This window comes from Hyaena hyaena, unplaced genomic scaffold, assembly GCF_003009895.1.
Source record: "Hyaena hyaena isolate Hyena2069 unplaced genomic scaffold, ASM300989v1 scaffold_9, whole genome shotgun sequence".
NCBI lineage: Eukaryota > Metazoa > Chordata > Mammalia > Carnivora > Hyaenidae > Hyaena > Hyaena hyaena.
Window position 1 is genome coordinate 5,854,518 of NW_024080641.1, and position 15,260 is coordinate 5,869,777.

A 15,260-nucleotide genomic window follows, 5' to 3' on the forward strand; every position below is an offset into this window, starting at 1 on the left:
AGTGAGGAATAAACGCGCCAAATTCTCTCCTTGACATAGAGCTTTTCTACCTGCCTGTTTCTCTCCTGAGACAGTCTCTCCGTCTTTCTGCTCATTCCTCCTTGCTCTAATGTCCCAACATCTCTTGCCGTCTTCCGTAATCTAGAATTTCCAAGTGTATCTTTGTGACCATATTTCCTTTGATGGACATCCCATTTCACCTTTATATCTCTCCATGAATCTCTGAACGTCGTTCCAGGTCTCTCTTTTTGGAACTTCGGAGTCCAAGTCTCTCTCAAGTCTCTGAGCATCTCCCTTGTCTCTGAGTGGCTTTCTGGTTCTCTCGATAAGAACCACCGGAAGTACACAAGGAGTCCCGCTATCAGTGTATTGGGGCCTCCTTCTGGGTTTTCATTTCTCTCCCTGTCCGTGCTTCTCGCAACGTCTCCCCTTTCGCCGTTTCTCTGTATCACTGTCTTCTCGGTCTCACCATCTTCTCGGTCTCTGAAGTCTCTTAGCGAGATTACACCCCCCGCCCCCCGCGCAGGCGGCCCCTTTAAGGCGGGCCCCGCCCTCGCCCCGCCCCCGCCCCCGCCCCCGCCGCGCCGCGCCGCGCCGCGCCCCGCCCAGCCCAGGTCAGCCCGGGTGCACCCGGCTTCCGCCGGCGCTCCGCCTCGGCTCAGTCCCCACCCAGCCGCGGGCGCGATGGCGGGGCCTACGCTCAGGTTCGCGGGGCAGCAGCTCAGCCAGCGCAGCGGCTCTGGAGTCCCCATCCTCCTACGGCAGGTGCGGGGAGGCTGGACCCGTAGCGGGACCTCTGGGCGCTGGGCGGCGGCAGGGGCGGGACTCCGGGGTCCTCTACAGGGAAGAGATCTGGGATCCCCCGGGCTTGGGGCCGGACCCCTGAGTCCTTGAAGGAAGAGGCTGCCGGAGGCCCTGATTTGGGGGGTATTGGAAAAGTTGGGGACTCATGGGTTCAGATGGAGTAAGGCGCAGGGGCCCCAGACTCCTGACGCCGAGGGGAAAGAACGGGCTGGGGTTTCCGCTTCTGGATCTTAGGACGAGAAGCGAATCGAGGCTGGGACTCCTGGGTCCCCAGTGAGTGGAAGTCGGCTTCTGGGCTCTCACCTGTTCCACGCCTCTTTCCCAGATGTTTGAGCCCAAGAGTTGCACCTACACGTACCTCCTGGGCGACAGAGAGTCCCGTGAGGCCGTTCTGATCGACCCGGTTCTGGAGACAGCGCCTCGGGATGCCCAGCTGGTCAAGGAACTGGGGCTGCGGCTGCTGTATGCTGGTCAGTCTGGAGACCGAACTCCTGGGTCTGAGGGAGGAGGGGGCTGGGGGGGCTGGGAAGTCTGCGACCTCTCTGTGCCCTCCTGGACCTGGCCCTCCTCTCTCCCCCAGTGAACACCCACTGCCACGCGGACCACATTACGGGCTCAGGGCTGCTCCGGTCCCTACTCCCCGGCTGCCAGTCTGTCATCTCCCGCCTTAGTGGGGCCCAGGCTGACTTGCACATTGAGGATGGAGACTCCATCCGCTTCGGGCGCTTCGTGAGTTCGATGCTGGGTCACGTGGTCACCTGGGCTTCTTGGACTCGAGGGAAGAGGGGGCTGGGGTCATGGGCTCCTGAATGCTGGGGTAGGAGGGGCCACTGGGCTGGGTTCCTGATCCCCGAGTTTGTCTCTGGGAGGAGGGCGCCATAAACCCAGGTCGGCCACTGGGGCAAGAGACTCTGGGCAGGTGTGTCTCTGGCCAAGCCTCTTAAGTCAACAACATTTGTGGAGTTTCCTACCTCCTTGGGGCAGCTCTTTTGGCCTGGCATCTCCATAAAAGTTGATCGAGGGCTGAAATTCTGAAGCCAGGGCTGAGGGAGAAACCCAGAAGCTGTCTTCTAGAACCACTGTTGGAGGTGGGGAGCCTGGGTGGCTCAGTTGGTTGGGCAGACTTTGGCTCAGGTCATGATCTCACGGTTCGTGGGTTCGAGCCCACATCGGGCTCTGTGCTGACAGCTCAGACCCTGGAGACTGTTTCGGATTCTGTGTCTCCCTCTCTCTCTGACCCTCCCCTGCTCATGCTGTCTCTCTCTCTCAGAAATAAATTAAAAATGTTAAAAAAAAAAAAAAATAGAACCACTGTTGGAAGAAAGAACCTCCTGTTGCCCAGGGTAGGATGAGGCCATTGAGGCACCCAGGGCACAACGTTTAAGGAGGTGCCCACTCTAGGGGCCAGGAAAGGGCAGGGTGGGCACCTTCAAGCCAGCACCTCCCTAAATGTCGTGTGTACCCCCACCCCCCACTTGCCTCACCCTTGGCATGACTATTGCTTCACACAGGAAGGGTCTGAAGGTTCGTACCTCCTCTTCTCTGTCACAGGCATAGTCAGCAGATTTCCAGCCAGAATGGCAACCCAGAGCAATAGATACAGGTGAAGGGGGCGCTGGGGGAGGAGAGCACCTATCAAGGCTTTTGTTTTTTTAAACTGGCTAAAGATACAGAGACTAGCTGACTTTGGGGATAGAATGGTCAAGTGCTAGGAGGACTTGGCCTTCAGGTTAGAGGGTTTTGCTAAATGGGGACAGTTGATCTGAGTCAGAGCATTTAGAGGAAATGAGGGCTGGGTGTGGGGTCAGAGGCTTAGCTACAATGGATGTGGCCTCTTTATTTCAAGCCCTCTTCTAGAAGCGGGTAAAACAAAATGCACCGTACTTTTATGTACACTGTATCTAATTGTCAGGCATTAAGAAGCATTTCTTGAGCTGAGAAGCCTTAGAAGAGTGAAAAGGGTTGGGGTTTTTGTGTCAAGATGAGCCCTTTGTTAGGCTTTAGGTGTGGCCGACTTAGCTTCAGTGTCTTTTTATTTATCTTGAGAGGGGGAGGGGCAGAGAGAGAGGGAGAGAGAGAGAATCCCAAGCAGGATCCACCCTGTCAGCACAGAGACCTATGCAGGGCTCGAACCCACACCGTGAGATCATGACCTGAACCCAAGTGAAGAGTTGGATGCTTAACCGAAATAGCCACCCAGGCGCCCCTTCAGTGTCTTGTTTTTTTTCCAACAACTTAATTGGTATAATTCACAAACCGCCCAATTCACCCATTTGAAGTGTAGAATTCATTGACTTAGTATATTCAGAGTTGAGTCCATCTATCACCACCATTAATATTAGACTATTTTGTCACTTCCAAAAGACACCCCCTAACTGTCACCTCAGCTCCCTCCCCTCTGGCTCCTACAGCCTTAGGGAATCACTAATCTACTTTCTGTTTCTACTGGCTTGCCTATTCTGGGTATTTCATAGAAATGGAATCATGTATTATATGGTATTTTGTGACTCACTCCTGTCACTGATCGTAAATGTTCAAGGTTCACCCGTATTGTAGCATCTATGAGCATTTCATTCTTTTTTTTTCATGGTTAAGTAATATTCCATTGTGTGACCATACCTCATTCATTCATCCATCAGGCACTAGACATTTTAGTTGTTTTCACTTTTTGGCTATTATGAATAATGCTGCTAAAATATTCACGTACAAGTTTTTGTGTGCCTGTCTGTTTTCATTTCTCTTGGGTATATATATTCCTAGGATGGAATTACTAGATTAGTAATCACTCTATATATTTAACAGTTTGAGGAAGCGACTAACCGTTATCCAAAGTGGCTGCACCATTTTGTCTTCCCACCAGCAGTGTATGAAACTCCCAGTTTCTCCACATCCTTGACAACACTTGCTAGTACCCATCTTTAGGATTATTCAGTGTTCTGTGTCATTTTCACCTGTGTTCTTTAGAAACCTTTAGTGATGGCCACATTTTTTCCCAGTCTCATTTTCTTCTCCCCACTTTAGAAGAACTGTAACGTGCCCGTTCTTTGGTAGAAATTGCACGTATTAGGGGCACCTGGGTGGCTCAGTCGGTTAAGCATCCGACTTTGGCTCAGGTCACGATCTCATGGTTCATCGGTTCAAGCCTCGTGTCGGGCTCTCTGCTGACAGCTCAGAGCCTGGAGCCTGTTGCAGATTCTGTATCTTCCTATCTCTTTGACCCTCCCCTGCTCATACTGTCTCTCTCTCAGAAATAAATGAAACATTAAAAAAAAATTTTAAAAAGAAATTGCACATATTGTACATGTCCAGCTTGGTAATTAGAAAAAAATTAATGTTTATTTATTTGGAGAGAGAGAGAGTACACATCCAAGAGGGGGAGGGGCAGAGAGCAAAGGAGACAGAAGATCTGAGGCAGGGTCTGTGCTGACAGTGGAGAGCCTGATGCGGGGCTCGAACTCACGAACAATGAAATCAAGACTTGAGCCAAAGTCTGACTCAGCTTAACCAACTGAGCCACTCAGGCACCCTGTAAGTTTTTACATATGTTTACACTTGAGTATCCACTGCCGAGATCCAGATCATACTATCGCCCCAGAAGGCTTCCTTGTCCTTCTTCCTGGCCATTGACACCCCAATCAAGAGACCATTCTTCTGACTTATTTATGTATTTCTAATTTTTTTTCTTGTGATAAGAATTTTAAGATTTGCAGTCTTAGCGTGCCCCTTCCTTCCTTCCTTCCTTCCTATTTCTTGCCTCCATGCCCAACATGGGACTTGAACTCAGTACCCTGAGATCAAAAATCACATGTTCTACTGACTGAGCCAGCCAGGCCCCCCTCTCCCGACTTATTTAATCATAGATTAGTTCCACTTGTTCTGGGCCTTATCCACAGGAATCATACCATGTGTGTTCTTTTGTGCCTGGCTTCTTTCACTCCACACAATGTTGTATAGAGTTGTAAGTCCTTTCCTTCTGTTGCTGTATAGCAGAGAGTGGCAAACTTTTCCTGTAAAGGACCAGACAGTAAATATTTTTGGTTTTGCAGGCCATATGGTCTGTGTTGTAACTACTCAGTTGTGTTGGTGTGAAGGCAGTCATAGACAATGCATAAATGAATAAGCATGGCTGTGCTTCCAAAAAACTTTATTTATGGCCTCTGAAATCTTAATTTCAGTCACTCTCATGTATTATGAAATACCATTCCCGTTTTTATTTATTTTTTCAACTATGAAAAAGTGTAAAAACCATTCTTAGCCCTCAGGCCGTACAAAAGCAGTGATGGGCCAAATTCGGTACACCAGCCATAGTTTGCCAACCCTTGATGGAGAGCGTACCATTGTGTGAATTTACGACAGTTTCTCCATTTTCCTTTTGCTGATTGAGTCTAGTTTTTGGCTATTGTGAATAGTGCAGCCATGAAGGTCCCTTCTATAAATCTCTTGGTGGACACTATTCTCAATTCCAAGGGATGGACTTTCTGGGTCATAGGACTGACATATGCTTAACTTGAATAGAAATTGCCAGGTTTTTTTGAGCTGCTTATATATTTTACACTCACAGTGGGCCAACTTTGGATGGTTTCACTGTAGGATGAATTTTCTGTTTTAATGAGCAATGAGATGTGCACATTTCAGCTCCCATGAGGAGTGGCAGATTCAGCAAGTTAGTTTTTCTTGTTAACTATGTTAATTTAGAGCCCTGCCAGATACTGATCCCTCAGATTCCTCTTTAGAGATTCTGATTTAATTGTTTGGGGTGAACACAGGGAATTGGTATATTTTAAAAGCTCACAGGTGGGGCAGCCTTGTGGCTCAGTCAGTGGAGCCTAGGACTCTTGATCTCAAGGTTGTTGAGTTCGAGCTCCACGTTGGGTATAGAGATTACTTAAAAATAAAATATTCAGAAAAATAAAAGCTCACAGGTGGTCCTCATGTGGTCCAAATGAGAATTTCAGTGCTTCTGTTTGGAACTAGCTATTTGAATTGTGGAACCCTCCCAACATTTTATGAAAAATTTCAGGCATAGAGAAAAGTTAAAAAAAATTGACAGAATACATCATGTCCATCCATCACCTGTCTAATTTGTTGATGCATCTTCAAGTTGTAGATATCAGCACACTGTCTGCTCAACATCACAATGAATGTCGTTTTCTTTTGCAAAAGAAAGGAAGGGTTTTTTTTTTTTTTTATGTTTTATTTATTTCTGAGAGAGAGAGACAGCATGAACAAGGGAAGGTCATAGAGAGAGGGAGACACAGAATCTGAAACAGGCTCCAGGCTCTGAGCTGTCACCACAGAGCCTGACTCAGGGCTCAAACCCACGAACTGTGAGATCATAACCTGAGCCGAAGTCGGACGCTTAACCAACTGAGCCACCCTGGCACCCCGTGAAAGGAAGGTTGAACTGGTGGAGGTTCAGAGTGTTTAGCTGCAATGGGAAAAGACATTTTGGGTGGTTTTTTTTTTATTGTTTTATTTATTTCTAGGAGACAGAGAGAGAGACAGCGTGAGCAGGGGAGGGTCAGAGAGAGAGGGAGTTGCAGACTGAAACAGGCTCCAGGCTCTGAGCTGGCAGTCAGCACAGAGCCCGACGCGGGGCTCGAACTCACGAACCGCGAGATCATGACCTAAGTGAAAGTCGGACACTTAACAAACTAAGCCACCCAGGCGCCCCAAGACATTTTGGGTTTTTGAGTTCAGAGTGCACTGAAATGGTGGCTGGTTATACTCAGTGTTTTGTTTTGTTTTGTTTTTTTAAGTTTACTTATTTATTTTGAAAGAGAATCCCAAGCAGGCTCTGCACCGACAGCGCAGAGCCAGATGCGGGGCTCGAACTCACAAAGCATGAGATCAGGGCCTGGGCCAAAATTGAGAGTCAGATGCCCAACCCACTGAGCCACACACGAGCCCCCAGGATTAAGTGCTTTTGAATAATGGAGCCGTGGAATGAACTTGGGGATCAAATGGACCAGGAGGCGAGAGTTTGCCCGCCACCAGGGGGCAGTGTGGGCCAGGGGAGCCGCAAGGCAGCTGAGCTTGCGGGAGTGAATCCCTTTCGTGTTGCATTCAGCTGATGAGAGGCACTTTGAGAAGCTACCCCTGCAGCGGGAAGCCCGGGGAAGCCTGCTGAAAGGTATCGAATGGGAAGAAGAAATGTGAAAGAGTGTGGGCTTAGGCAGTCCCCATGGAATCCCAACAGAGTATTCTGCCCCTGAGATCATTCAGTTTCAGGAACTGGTGACCCACGTGAAGTCATATATTAGGTGCTTACCCCACACATCTTTTTTTAACGTTTATTTATTTTTATTTATTTATTTTTATTTATTTATTTATTTTTAAAAATGTTTTATTTATTTCTAGAGGAGAGAGGAGACAGCGTGAGCAGGGGAGGGCCAGAGAGAGAGGGAGTCACAGACTGAAACAGGCTCCAGGCTCTGAGCCGGCAGTCAGCACAGAGCCCGACGCGGGGCTCGAACCCACGAACTGCGAGATCATGACCTAAGCGAAAGTCGGACGCTTAACCGACTAAGCCACCCAGGTGCCCCATGTTTATTTATTTTTGAGAGAGAGAGACAGAGGGTCGGAAGCGGGCTCTGCCACTGACAACAGGCAGATGTGGGGCTTGAACTCAAGGACCCTCAAGATCATGACCTGAGCAGAAGTCAGATGCTCAAACAACTGAGCCACCTATGTGCCCCACCCCCACAACTTTTTATTAGTATTATAATGTCTATAGTAAATGGACATAATATTTCAGTTAACACCCTTATACCCTTCACCTAAAGTTCACCAGTTGCTAACATTTTTACCACATTTGCCTTTTATTTCTCTCTCTCTGTATACACCATTTTCCTCTCTTACCAATCGTAGGTACTTATTCTCTCCTGAGAATAAGGATGTTCTCCTATGTGAGAGGTTCTCAAACTCAGACCTTTTGGTCTCAGAATCCTTGCCCTCTTAAAAGTTACAGGGGGTCCTCGGGGCACCTGGGTGGCTCAGTCGGTTAAGCCTCTGACATTAGCTCAGGTCATGATCTCACAGTTTGCGGGCTCGAGCCCCGCGTCGGGCTCTGTGCTGACAGCTAGCTCAGAGCCTGGAGCCTGTTTCAGATTCTCTGTGTCTCCCTCTCATTGACCCTCCCCTGCTCACGCTCTCTCTCTCTCAGAAATAAATAAAACATTTAAAAACAAAAAAGTTATAGGGGGTCCTCAAAGCTTTTGTTTATGTGGGTTCTTTTTTCTTTAAATTTTCCAAGTTTATTTGTTTTGAGAGAGAGAGAAGAGCACAAATGGGGAAGAACAGAGAGAGAGAGGGAGAGAGAGACTCCCAAGCAGCCTTCAAAAGAAATGTCAGCACAGAGCCTGATGCGGGCCTTGAACTCATAAACCAGTGAGCTCATGACCTGGGCCAAAATCAAGAATTGGATGCTCAGCAGACTGAGCCACCCAGGTGCCCCTGAATAAAAAATAAATAAAACATACCTATTCAGAGACGGAACAAAATTTACTGCATTAGAAGTTAAAATTGAGGCTTTTTATTTAAACACAAGAATATCCAAGTACTCCCATCAGCCATCAGAGCAATGACGTCATCACCAGTCATAAGCTTCTAGAAAATGCCACTGAACTCTGATAGGAGGATGAGAGTAAGAAGGACAGAAGACGTCTTTCTACTATCGTGAAAACAGTTTTCACCTCGCAGACCCTCAGGGTTCCCTCAACCACACTTTGAGAACAATTCTTTTACAAAATCTTTGTCACAGAAAAACATAAAATAATTCTGAAATCATTCTTAAATCCAGCCCATGTTCAAATTTCTCCAGGTGCCCAGGAATCATTTTTAAGGCTCTTTTTAGGACCCAGGACCCAACGAGGTTAGTGTAAATCTAGAACACTTTGGGGGCACCCGGGTGGCTTAGCTGGTTAAGCGCCAACTCTTGAGTTCGGCCCAAGTCACAATCTCACAGTTGTGGGATTGAGTCCCATGTCAGGCTCTGTTATGAGTGTGGGGCCTGCTTGGTCTCTCTCCCCCTCTCTCTGCCCCTTCCCCTCTCACTCTCTCTCTAAATGAATAAACTTTTTTTTTAAGCTGCAAAAAATACCTCTACAACAGTCATATTCATACTCTCTGCACCATGACATTGGCTTTTGAAGTTTCCAGCCTGTTGTCTTGTAGGATGGCCCACATTCTGGGTGTGTCTGGTTGCATCCTTGTGGTGTCATTCAACTTCTTCTCTCTGCTGGCAACTGAAATAGATGCTATGTATTTTTGTATCGGTTAATAGTAATCAAGATGATTTAACAAGAGTTAACAAGCATTGTGGGTTTGCTTCTTGCCAGGCATTGTGCTGAGGTCTGTAAGTACATTTCCTCAGCTTTTGTCTGGAAGGATTTTCATAATCAAACATTGCTGCAGGCGGCAGGGAGTGGTGGGGCCTGTGGCAAATGTTAGGGTGCGTGTTCCGTTTATGAGGAGGGACACCCACTGGCACAATTCAAGTTGATTATGCATGTTTAGGAATGTAGTCTGTCTACTGCCAAGCCTTCTCTTTTTTTTTTAATAGAAACTGCAAATATACATTCTTCAGAAATATTCCAGTTTTTTTTTTTTTTGAGAGAGAGCAAGTGTATATGAGTGGGGGAGGGGCAGAGGGCGAGGGAGAGAAAATCTTTTTAAAAAATTTTTTCTCAGTGTTTTTTGTAATGTTTTGTTTATTTCTGAAAGAGAGAGAGACAGCTTGAGCAGGGGAGGGTCAGAGAGAGAGGGAGATACAGAATCTGAAGCAGGCTCCAGGCTCTGAGCTAGCCATCAGCATAGAGCCCGATGCGGGCCTCAAACCCACAAACCATGAGATCATGACCTGAGCCAAAGTCAGACGCTTAACTGACTGAGCCACCCAGGTGCCTCTAAAATTTTTGTTAATGTTTATTTTTGAGAGAGAGACAGAGATAGAACATGAGCAGGGGAGGGGCAGAGAGAGAGAGAGAGAGAGAGAGAAAGACACAGAATCCAAAGCAGGCTCCAGGCTTTGAGCTGTCAGCACAGAGCTGGACGCAGGGCTCAGACTCACCAACCATGAGATCACGACTTGAGCCGAAGTTGGGTGCTTAACAGGCTGAGCCACCCAGGCGCCCAAGAGAGAATCTTAAGCAGGTTCTGTGCTGTCAGCATGGAGCTCAATGGAGCCCAGTGCAGGGCTCAGTCTCATGACCTTGAGATCATGGGCTGAGCCGAGGTCAAGAGTGGGATGCTTAACTAACTGAGCCACCCAGACACCCCAGAAATCTTCTACTTTTCTGGGTAGGGGTAGACTACAAATTCAGACTTCTCATAACTCCTCAGCAGTCCAAACAAAACACTTCCATGGCCGAATCTGGCCCTTGGGCCTTTCTGTATCATCTCTGACAAACAGATCTCAAGCTTCATAACCACATAGTGAGATTAGAAATGTTTTCCCCATTTTACAGAGAAGGAAGTACAGAGAGGGAAAGTGACTTGCCCCAAAATTACACTGAGAAAGTGGCCAAGCCGGGATTTGAACCCAGGGGTCCTGTGGTTCCACTAGATCAGTGTTTCTACAAAATTTTAAAACATAAGTTACTTTTAGTATATAGCAATTATTGTGTGCTGGGCATTTTTCTAAGTGCTTTACATATATAAAATAATTTAATCTTTATAATAGCCCTATGGGGTGGGGACAAGTAGTATCCCCACTTTACAAACAAGTAGAAAAGTCCAGAGAGGTTAAGTGACTTTTCCAAGGACACATGGCTAGTAATAGCAGAACCAAATTTAGAACCCATGTCAGCTCAGGAAGCTGCTCTTGACCACTGATCAATGCACCTGCGCCAAGAGATGGGATATTTTACTTCCGGATTCATCAATGAAATCTCTACTTCATGAAATACCACTTCTCCGTAGTGTGTACTAGACACCCTGAGATTTCTCACTTCATCCTCTCCCCCTCCTTGCCCCTCCGCCCTGTTCCATTCCACACCTTCCTGCTCTTCTGCGTCTAGTGCTTTTTTTTTTTTTTTTTGCTTTTGTCTTATCTGTGAGATTCATCCATTTTCTCGCATATAGTTATAGTTGGCACATTCTTATTCTCATTCTTTGCCTCAGTTTCCTCATCTGTAGAACGGCCACAGGAATGGTACCTACCTCATAATGGTGTGGACAGAATGAGTTCAGTCGAGATGAGCACTTAGAAGAGAGCCCGGCACAGGGGCGCCTGGGTGGCTCAGTCGGTTAAGCATCCAACTTCAGCTCAGGTTATGATCTCATGGTTCATGGGTTCGAGCCCCGCATCAGGCTCTGTTCTGACAGCTAGTTCAGAGCCTGGAGCCTGCTTCAGATTCTGTGTCTCCCTGTCTCTGTGACCCTCCCCTGCTCATGCTGTCTCTATCTCTCTCTCAAAAATAAATAAAATATTAAAAAAAAAAAAAAAAAGAAGAGAGCTTGGCAAAGGAGAAAGGTCAGTCAGTGTTGAGGCTCTTGGGAATGAGTCGACCTGACTGATGGGAGAAGAGGGAAGGGTGTACCTAGCAAAGAGAATTGTGTGGGCAAAGAGGTGTGGAAAAACCTGGTGCTTTCTGGAAATGACCCTGAGTTTCAGAGTAGCGGGGCGTGTTGAGGAATTGAGGATGGTATAGGACATAGGGCTGGGAAGGTGGACACCAGCACAGGGACATTTGAACAGTTGGGCTGAGGAGCCAGCACTCTGCCCTGGGGACAGTGGGAGCCAGCGAAGAGTCTTGAGCAGAGAGGAGCAGATTTGAATCCGGGCAATAGAAGCCCCCTTCAGGGTCATGCGGGAGATGGCTGGAGGCTGGAGGCTGAGGCCAAGGGAGGAGGCTGGTGGTTCTTCCAAGCAGAAGAGATGAGGCCCAAGACAGGCAGGGCGGTGGGAGGTACATGGAGATGGAGAGTGGATTCTAGATATTCCAGAGAAGGCAAAGGTCAGGGAGGCTGAATGTCAGCAAAGCCACTTGCCACACAGACTCTATCACCAAGGGCCTAAGGAATCTTGATCCATGTGGCAAGCAGGGTTTTGCCCAAATGATATTAAAATTTTGTCCAATTTATACACACAATTACATACACCATATATATACTTTCACTGTACCGTATATACCATATATGTACTGTCTAATTGTAATAGTTGTTTATAGCTGATGTCCTTCTGATTGGTCAATACCCATTGCTATAACTGGGATGAACTACTTTGAATTTTTTTTCTATATTTATTCTTGAGACAGAGAGAGACAGAGCACGAGTGGGGGAGGGGCAGAAAGAGAGGGAGACACAGAATCCGAAACAGGCTCCAGGCTCTGAGCTGTTAGCATAGAATGTGATGCAGGGCTCGAACCCATAACTGTGAGATCATGACCTGAGCCGAAGTCGGACACTTAACCGACTGAACCACCCAGGTTCCCCTTTAAAAAAAATTTTTTTTTAATGTTTTTTTTATTTAGAGACAGCGTGAGCAGGGGAGGGTCAGAGAGAGAGGGAGTCACAGACTGAAAGAGGCTCCAGGCTCTGAGCTGCCAGTCAGCACAGAGCCCGACGCGGGGCTCAAACCCACGAACCGCGAGATCATGACCTAAGCGAAAGTCAGACGCTTAACCGACTAAGCCACCCAGGCGCCCCCCCAAAATTTTTTTAATATAGTTTATTGGGATTAACTGCTTTGAACCCTACTCCTGATTATCCATCACAATATTTAGTTTAAAAGAGACCCAATGCTTTTTGTTTTAAAAAAATCAGACATAAAGGGTTAGTATCCAAAACCTATAAAGAACCTACCAAACTCAACACCCAAAAAACACATAATCCAGTGAAGAAATGGGCAAAAGACATGAATAGATACCTTTCCAAACGAGACATCCAGATGGCTAACAGACATATGTAGAGATGCTCAGCATCACTCATCATCAGGGAAATACAAATCAAAACTACAATGAGATACCATCTCACACCTGTCAGAATGGCTAAAATGAACAACTCAGGAAATATGTTGGTGAGGATGCCGAGAAAGGTGAACACTTTTGCGCTGCTGATGGGAATGCAGACTGGTGCAGCCACTCTGGAAAACAGTGTGGAGGTTCCTCAAAAACTGAAAAACAGAACTACCCCACAACCTAGTAGTTGTGCTACTAGGTATTTATCCAAGGATACAGATGTGCTGTTTTGAAGGGGCACATGCACCCTGATGTTTATAGCAGCGCTATCCACGACAGCCAAAGTATGGAAAGAGCCCAAATGTCCATTGACAGATGAATGGATGATTGGACAAAGAAGATGTGGTATATATAAATACATATACATATATACATGTATGTATGGAGTATTAATACCCAATGGAGTATTAATCAGCAATCAAAAAGCATGAAATCTTGCCATTTGCAACATGGATGGAACTAGGCTGTATTATGCTAAGCGAAATTAGCCAGAGAAAGACAAATATCTACATAAGAGTGAAGTCACTCTTATGTAGAACTTAAGATACAAAACAGATGAACATAGGGGAAGGGAAGGAAAAAATAAAAACAGAGAGGCAGGTGATAATAGATCTTTAAGAGAACAAACAGGGTCACTGGTCGGGAGTTGGGTGGGGAATGGGCTAAATGGGTGATGGGCATTAAGGAGGGCACTTGGGGTGAGCATTGGGAGTTATATGTAAGTGATGAATCACTAAATTCTGCTCCTGAGCACTATGTGTTAACTAGTTTGGGTTTAAATAAAAATAAAATGAAATAAAGTCTCCTGAGAAAGAAAAACAAATTCAGAGAGTACAGAAACAGACCGAATAAAAAGAAAGATCATCCCTTTGCTGCCACCAAAAGGTGTGTTAACATGGTGCAGGATGGTTGTGATTTTTCCCACAAGCTTTTGCAAGATCTGTGATTTTGCTTTGCATTCGTTTCGTGTTGCACATGTATCTTATTGTATATAAGTTAGGAAGGTGTTTGGCTGAAAGTAACTTAAAAAACCATATAGTTGGGGCGCCTGGGTGGCTTAGTCGGTTAAGCATCCGACTTTCGCTTAGGTCATGATCTTGTGGTTCGTGGGTTCGAGCCCCGCGTCAGGCTCTGTGCTGACTGCCAGCTCAGAGCCTGGAGCCTGTTTTAGTCTGTGACTCCCTCTCTCTCTGACCGTCCCCTGCTCACGCTGTCTCTCTCTCTGTCTCCTAGAAATAAATTAATTAATTAATTAATTAAAAAGAAAACAAACCATATAGTGGCTTAAGTAATTGGAGTTCAATGTTCTCCTGTAACAGGGAGTCTGCAAGAAGGCAGTCATGCTCTGATTAAGCAGCGTGATCATTTGGGGGGTTCTTTTTCATGGTTGCAAGGTGGTTGCTACAGCTGCAGCCATCACACTTTTGTCCAATATCAGATGAAGTGGGAAGGAGAAGTGCCAAACTCTTTTTATCAGGAAGGGAAACGCTTTCTCAGACATTCTCAGACATTCACGGAGATCTTAGTGGCCAGAGAACCGTGTTAGAAGCCACCCAAGCTGTCGTGGAGGCTAAGGAAGTGCCTGGCTGGGCACACTGATGCCCAAATTGGAGACCCGTGAGTTGGGAAGGGCAGGATGGATGCTGGGTGTGGACACGAGGTCTGTCCATGGTGTCCTTTCCTAATCAGCAGATGACTGACCTGGGCCAGGATGCTAATTGGTAGGAGGGGTGCCATGTGAGTGGGAACTAATCTTCTAAGTGGTTGTTAGATCATTAGGGTAACAATTGTTTTCTGACAGTTGCTTCCTGGAACTGAGTGTGGGGATTTAGATAATGAGGATTTCCTGGGTGAGCGTTTCTTGTGCATGTATGAGAAGTTCTTAACAACAGTCTTAGCAGTAACCATGTGGGGTCAGAAAGCGTGCACATTTGAGGTGCTGGTAGATACTACAAACTTGCCCTCTGAAATGGCTGCATGGAGTCATACCCATGTCCCAAGAAACATAAGGGCTTGGCTCAAACACTTTGAGCCACTCTGACAGTTGCCAATCTGGTATGTGAAAAATAAGGGTTTTTATATTTAAAACTCTCTCCTTTTCTCCCGAAAAAGGAGATCAAACATTGTTTCAGATGTTTTCTGACTATTTGTTTCCTCTTCCATAATTGCCTCTTTTTTTTTCTTTGTGCATTTTCTTTAGAGAGTTCTTATTGATGCTTAGGAGCTGTTTATATATAATGGCTATTCATACTTTATAATACTTTTTTTTTTTAATTTTTTTTTAATGTTTTATTTTTATTTCTAGGAGGGAGAGAGAGAGAGACAGACAGCGTGAGCAGGGGAGGGTCAGAGAGAGAGGGAGTCCCAGACTGAAACAGGCTCCAGGCTCTGAGCTGGCAGTCAGCACAGAGCCCGACGCGGGGCTCGAACCCACGAACCGCGAGACCATGACCTAAGCGAAAGTCGGACGCTTAACCGACTAAGCCACCCAGGCGC

The 15,260-nt window shown here is 46.5% G+C and overlaps 1 protein-coding gene across 1 annotated transcript in view; it reads left to right on the forward strand.

Moving 5' to 3' along the window:
- Positions 1-625: 625 nt before the first annotated feature.
- Positions 626-15,260, forward strand: part of ETHE1 (ETHE1 persulfide dioxygenase) — a 19,382-nt gene continuing 4,747 nt past the window's right edge. The window contains exons 1-3 of the mRNA XM_039246496.1: positions 626-765; positions 1,130-1,274; positions 1,385-1,533. Coding sequence (XP_039102427.1) covers positions 685-765; positions 1,130-1,274; positions 1,385-1,533 — 375 coding nt within the window. The 5' untranslated portion in view covers positions 626-684. The remainder of the gene's footprint in view (positions 766-1,129; positions 1,275-1,384; positions 1,534-15,260) is intronic.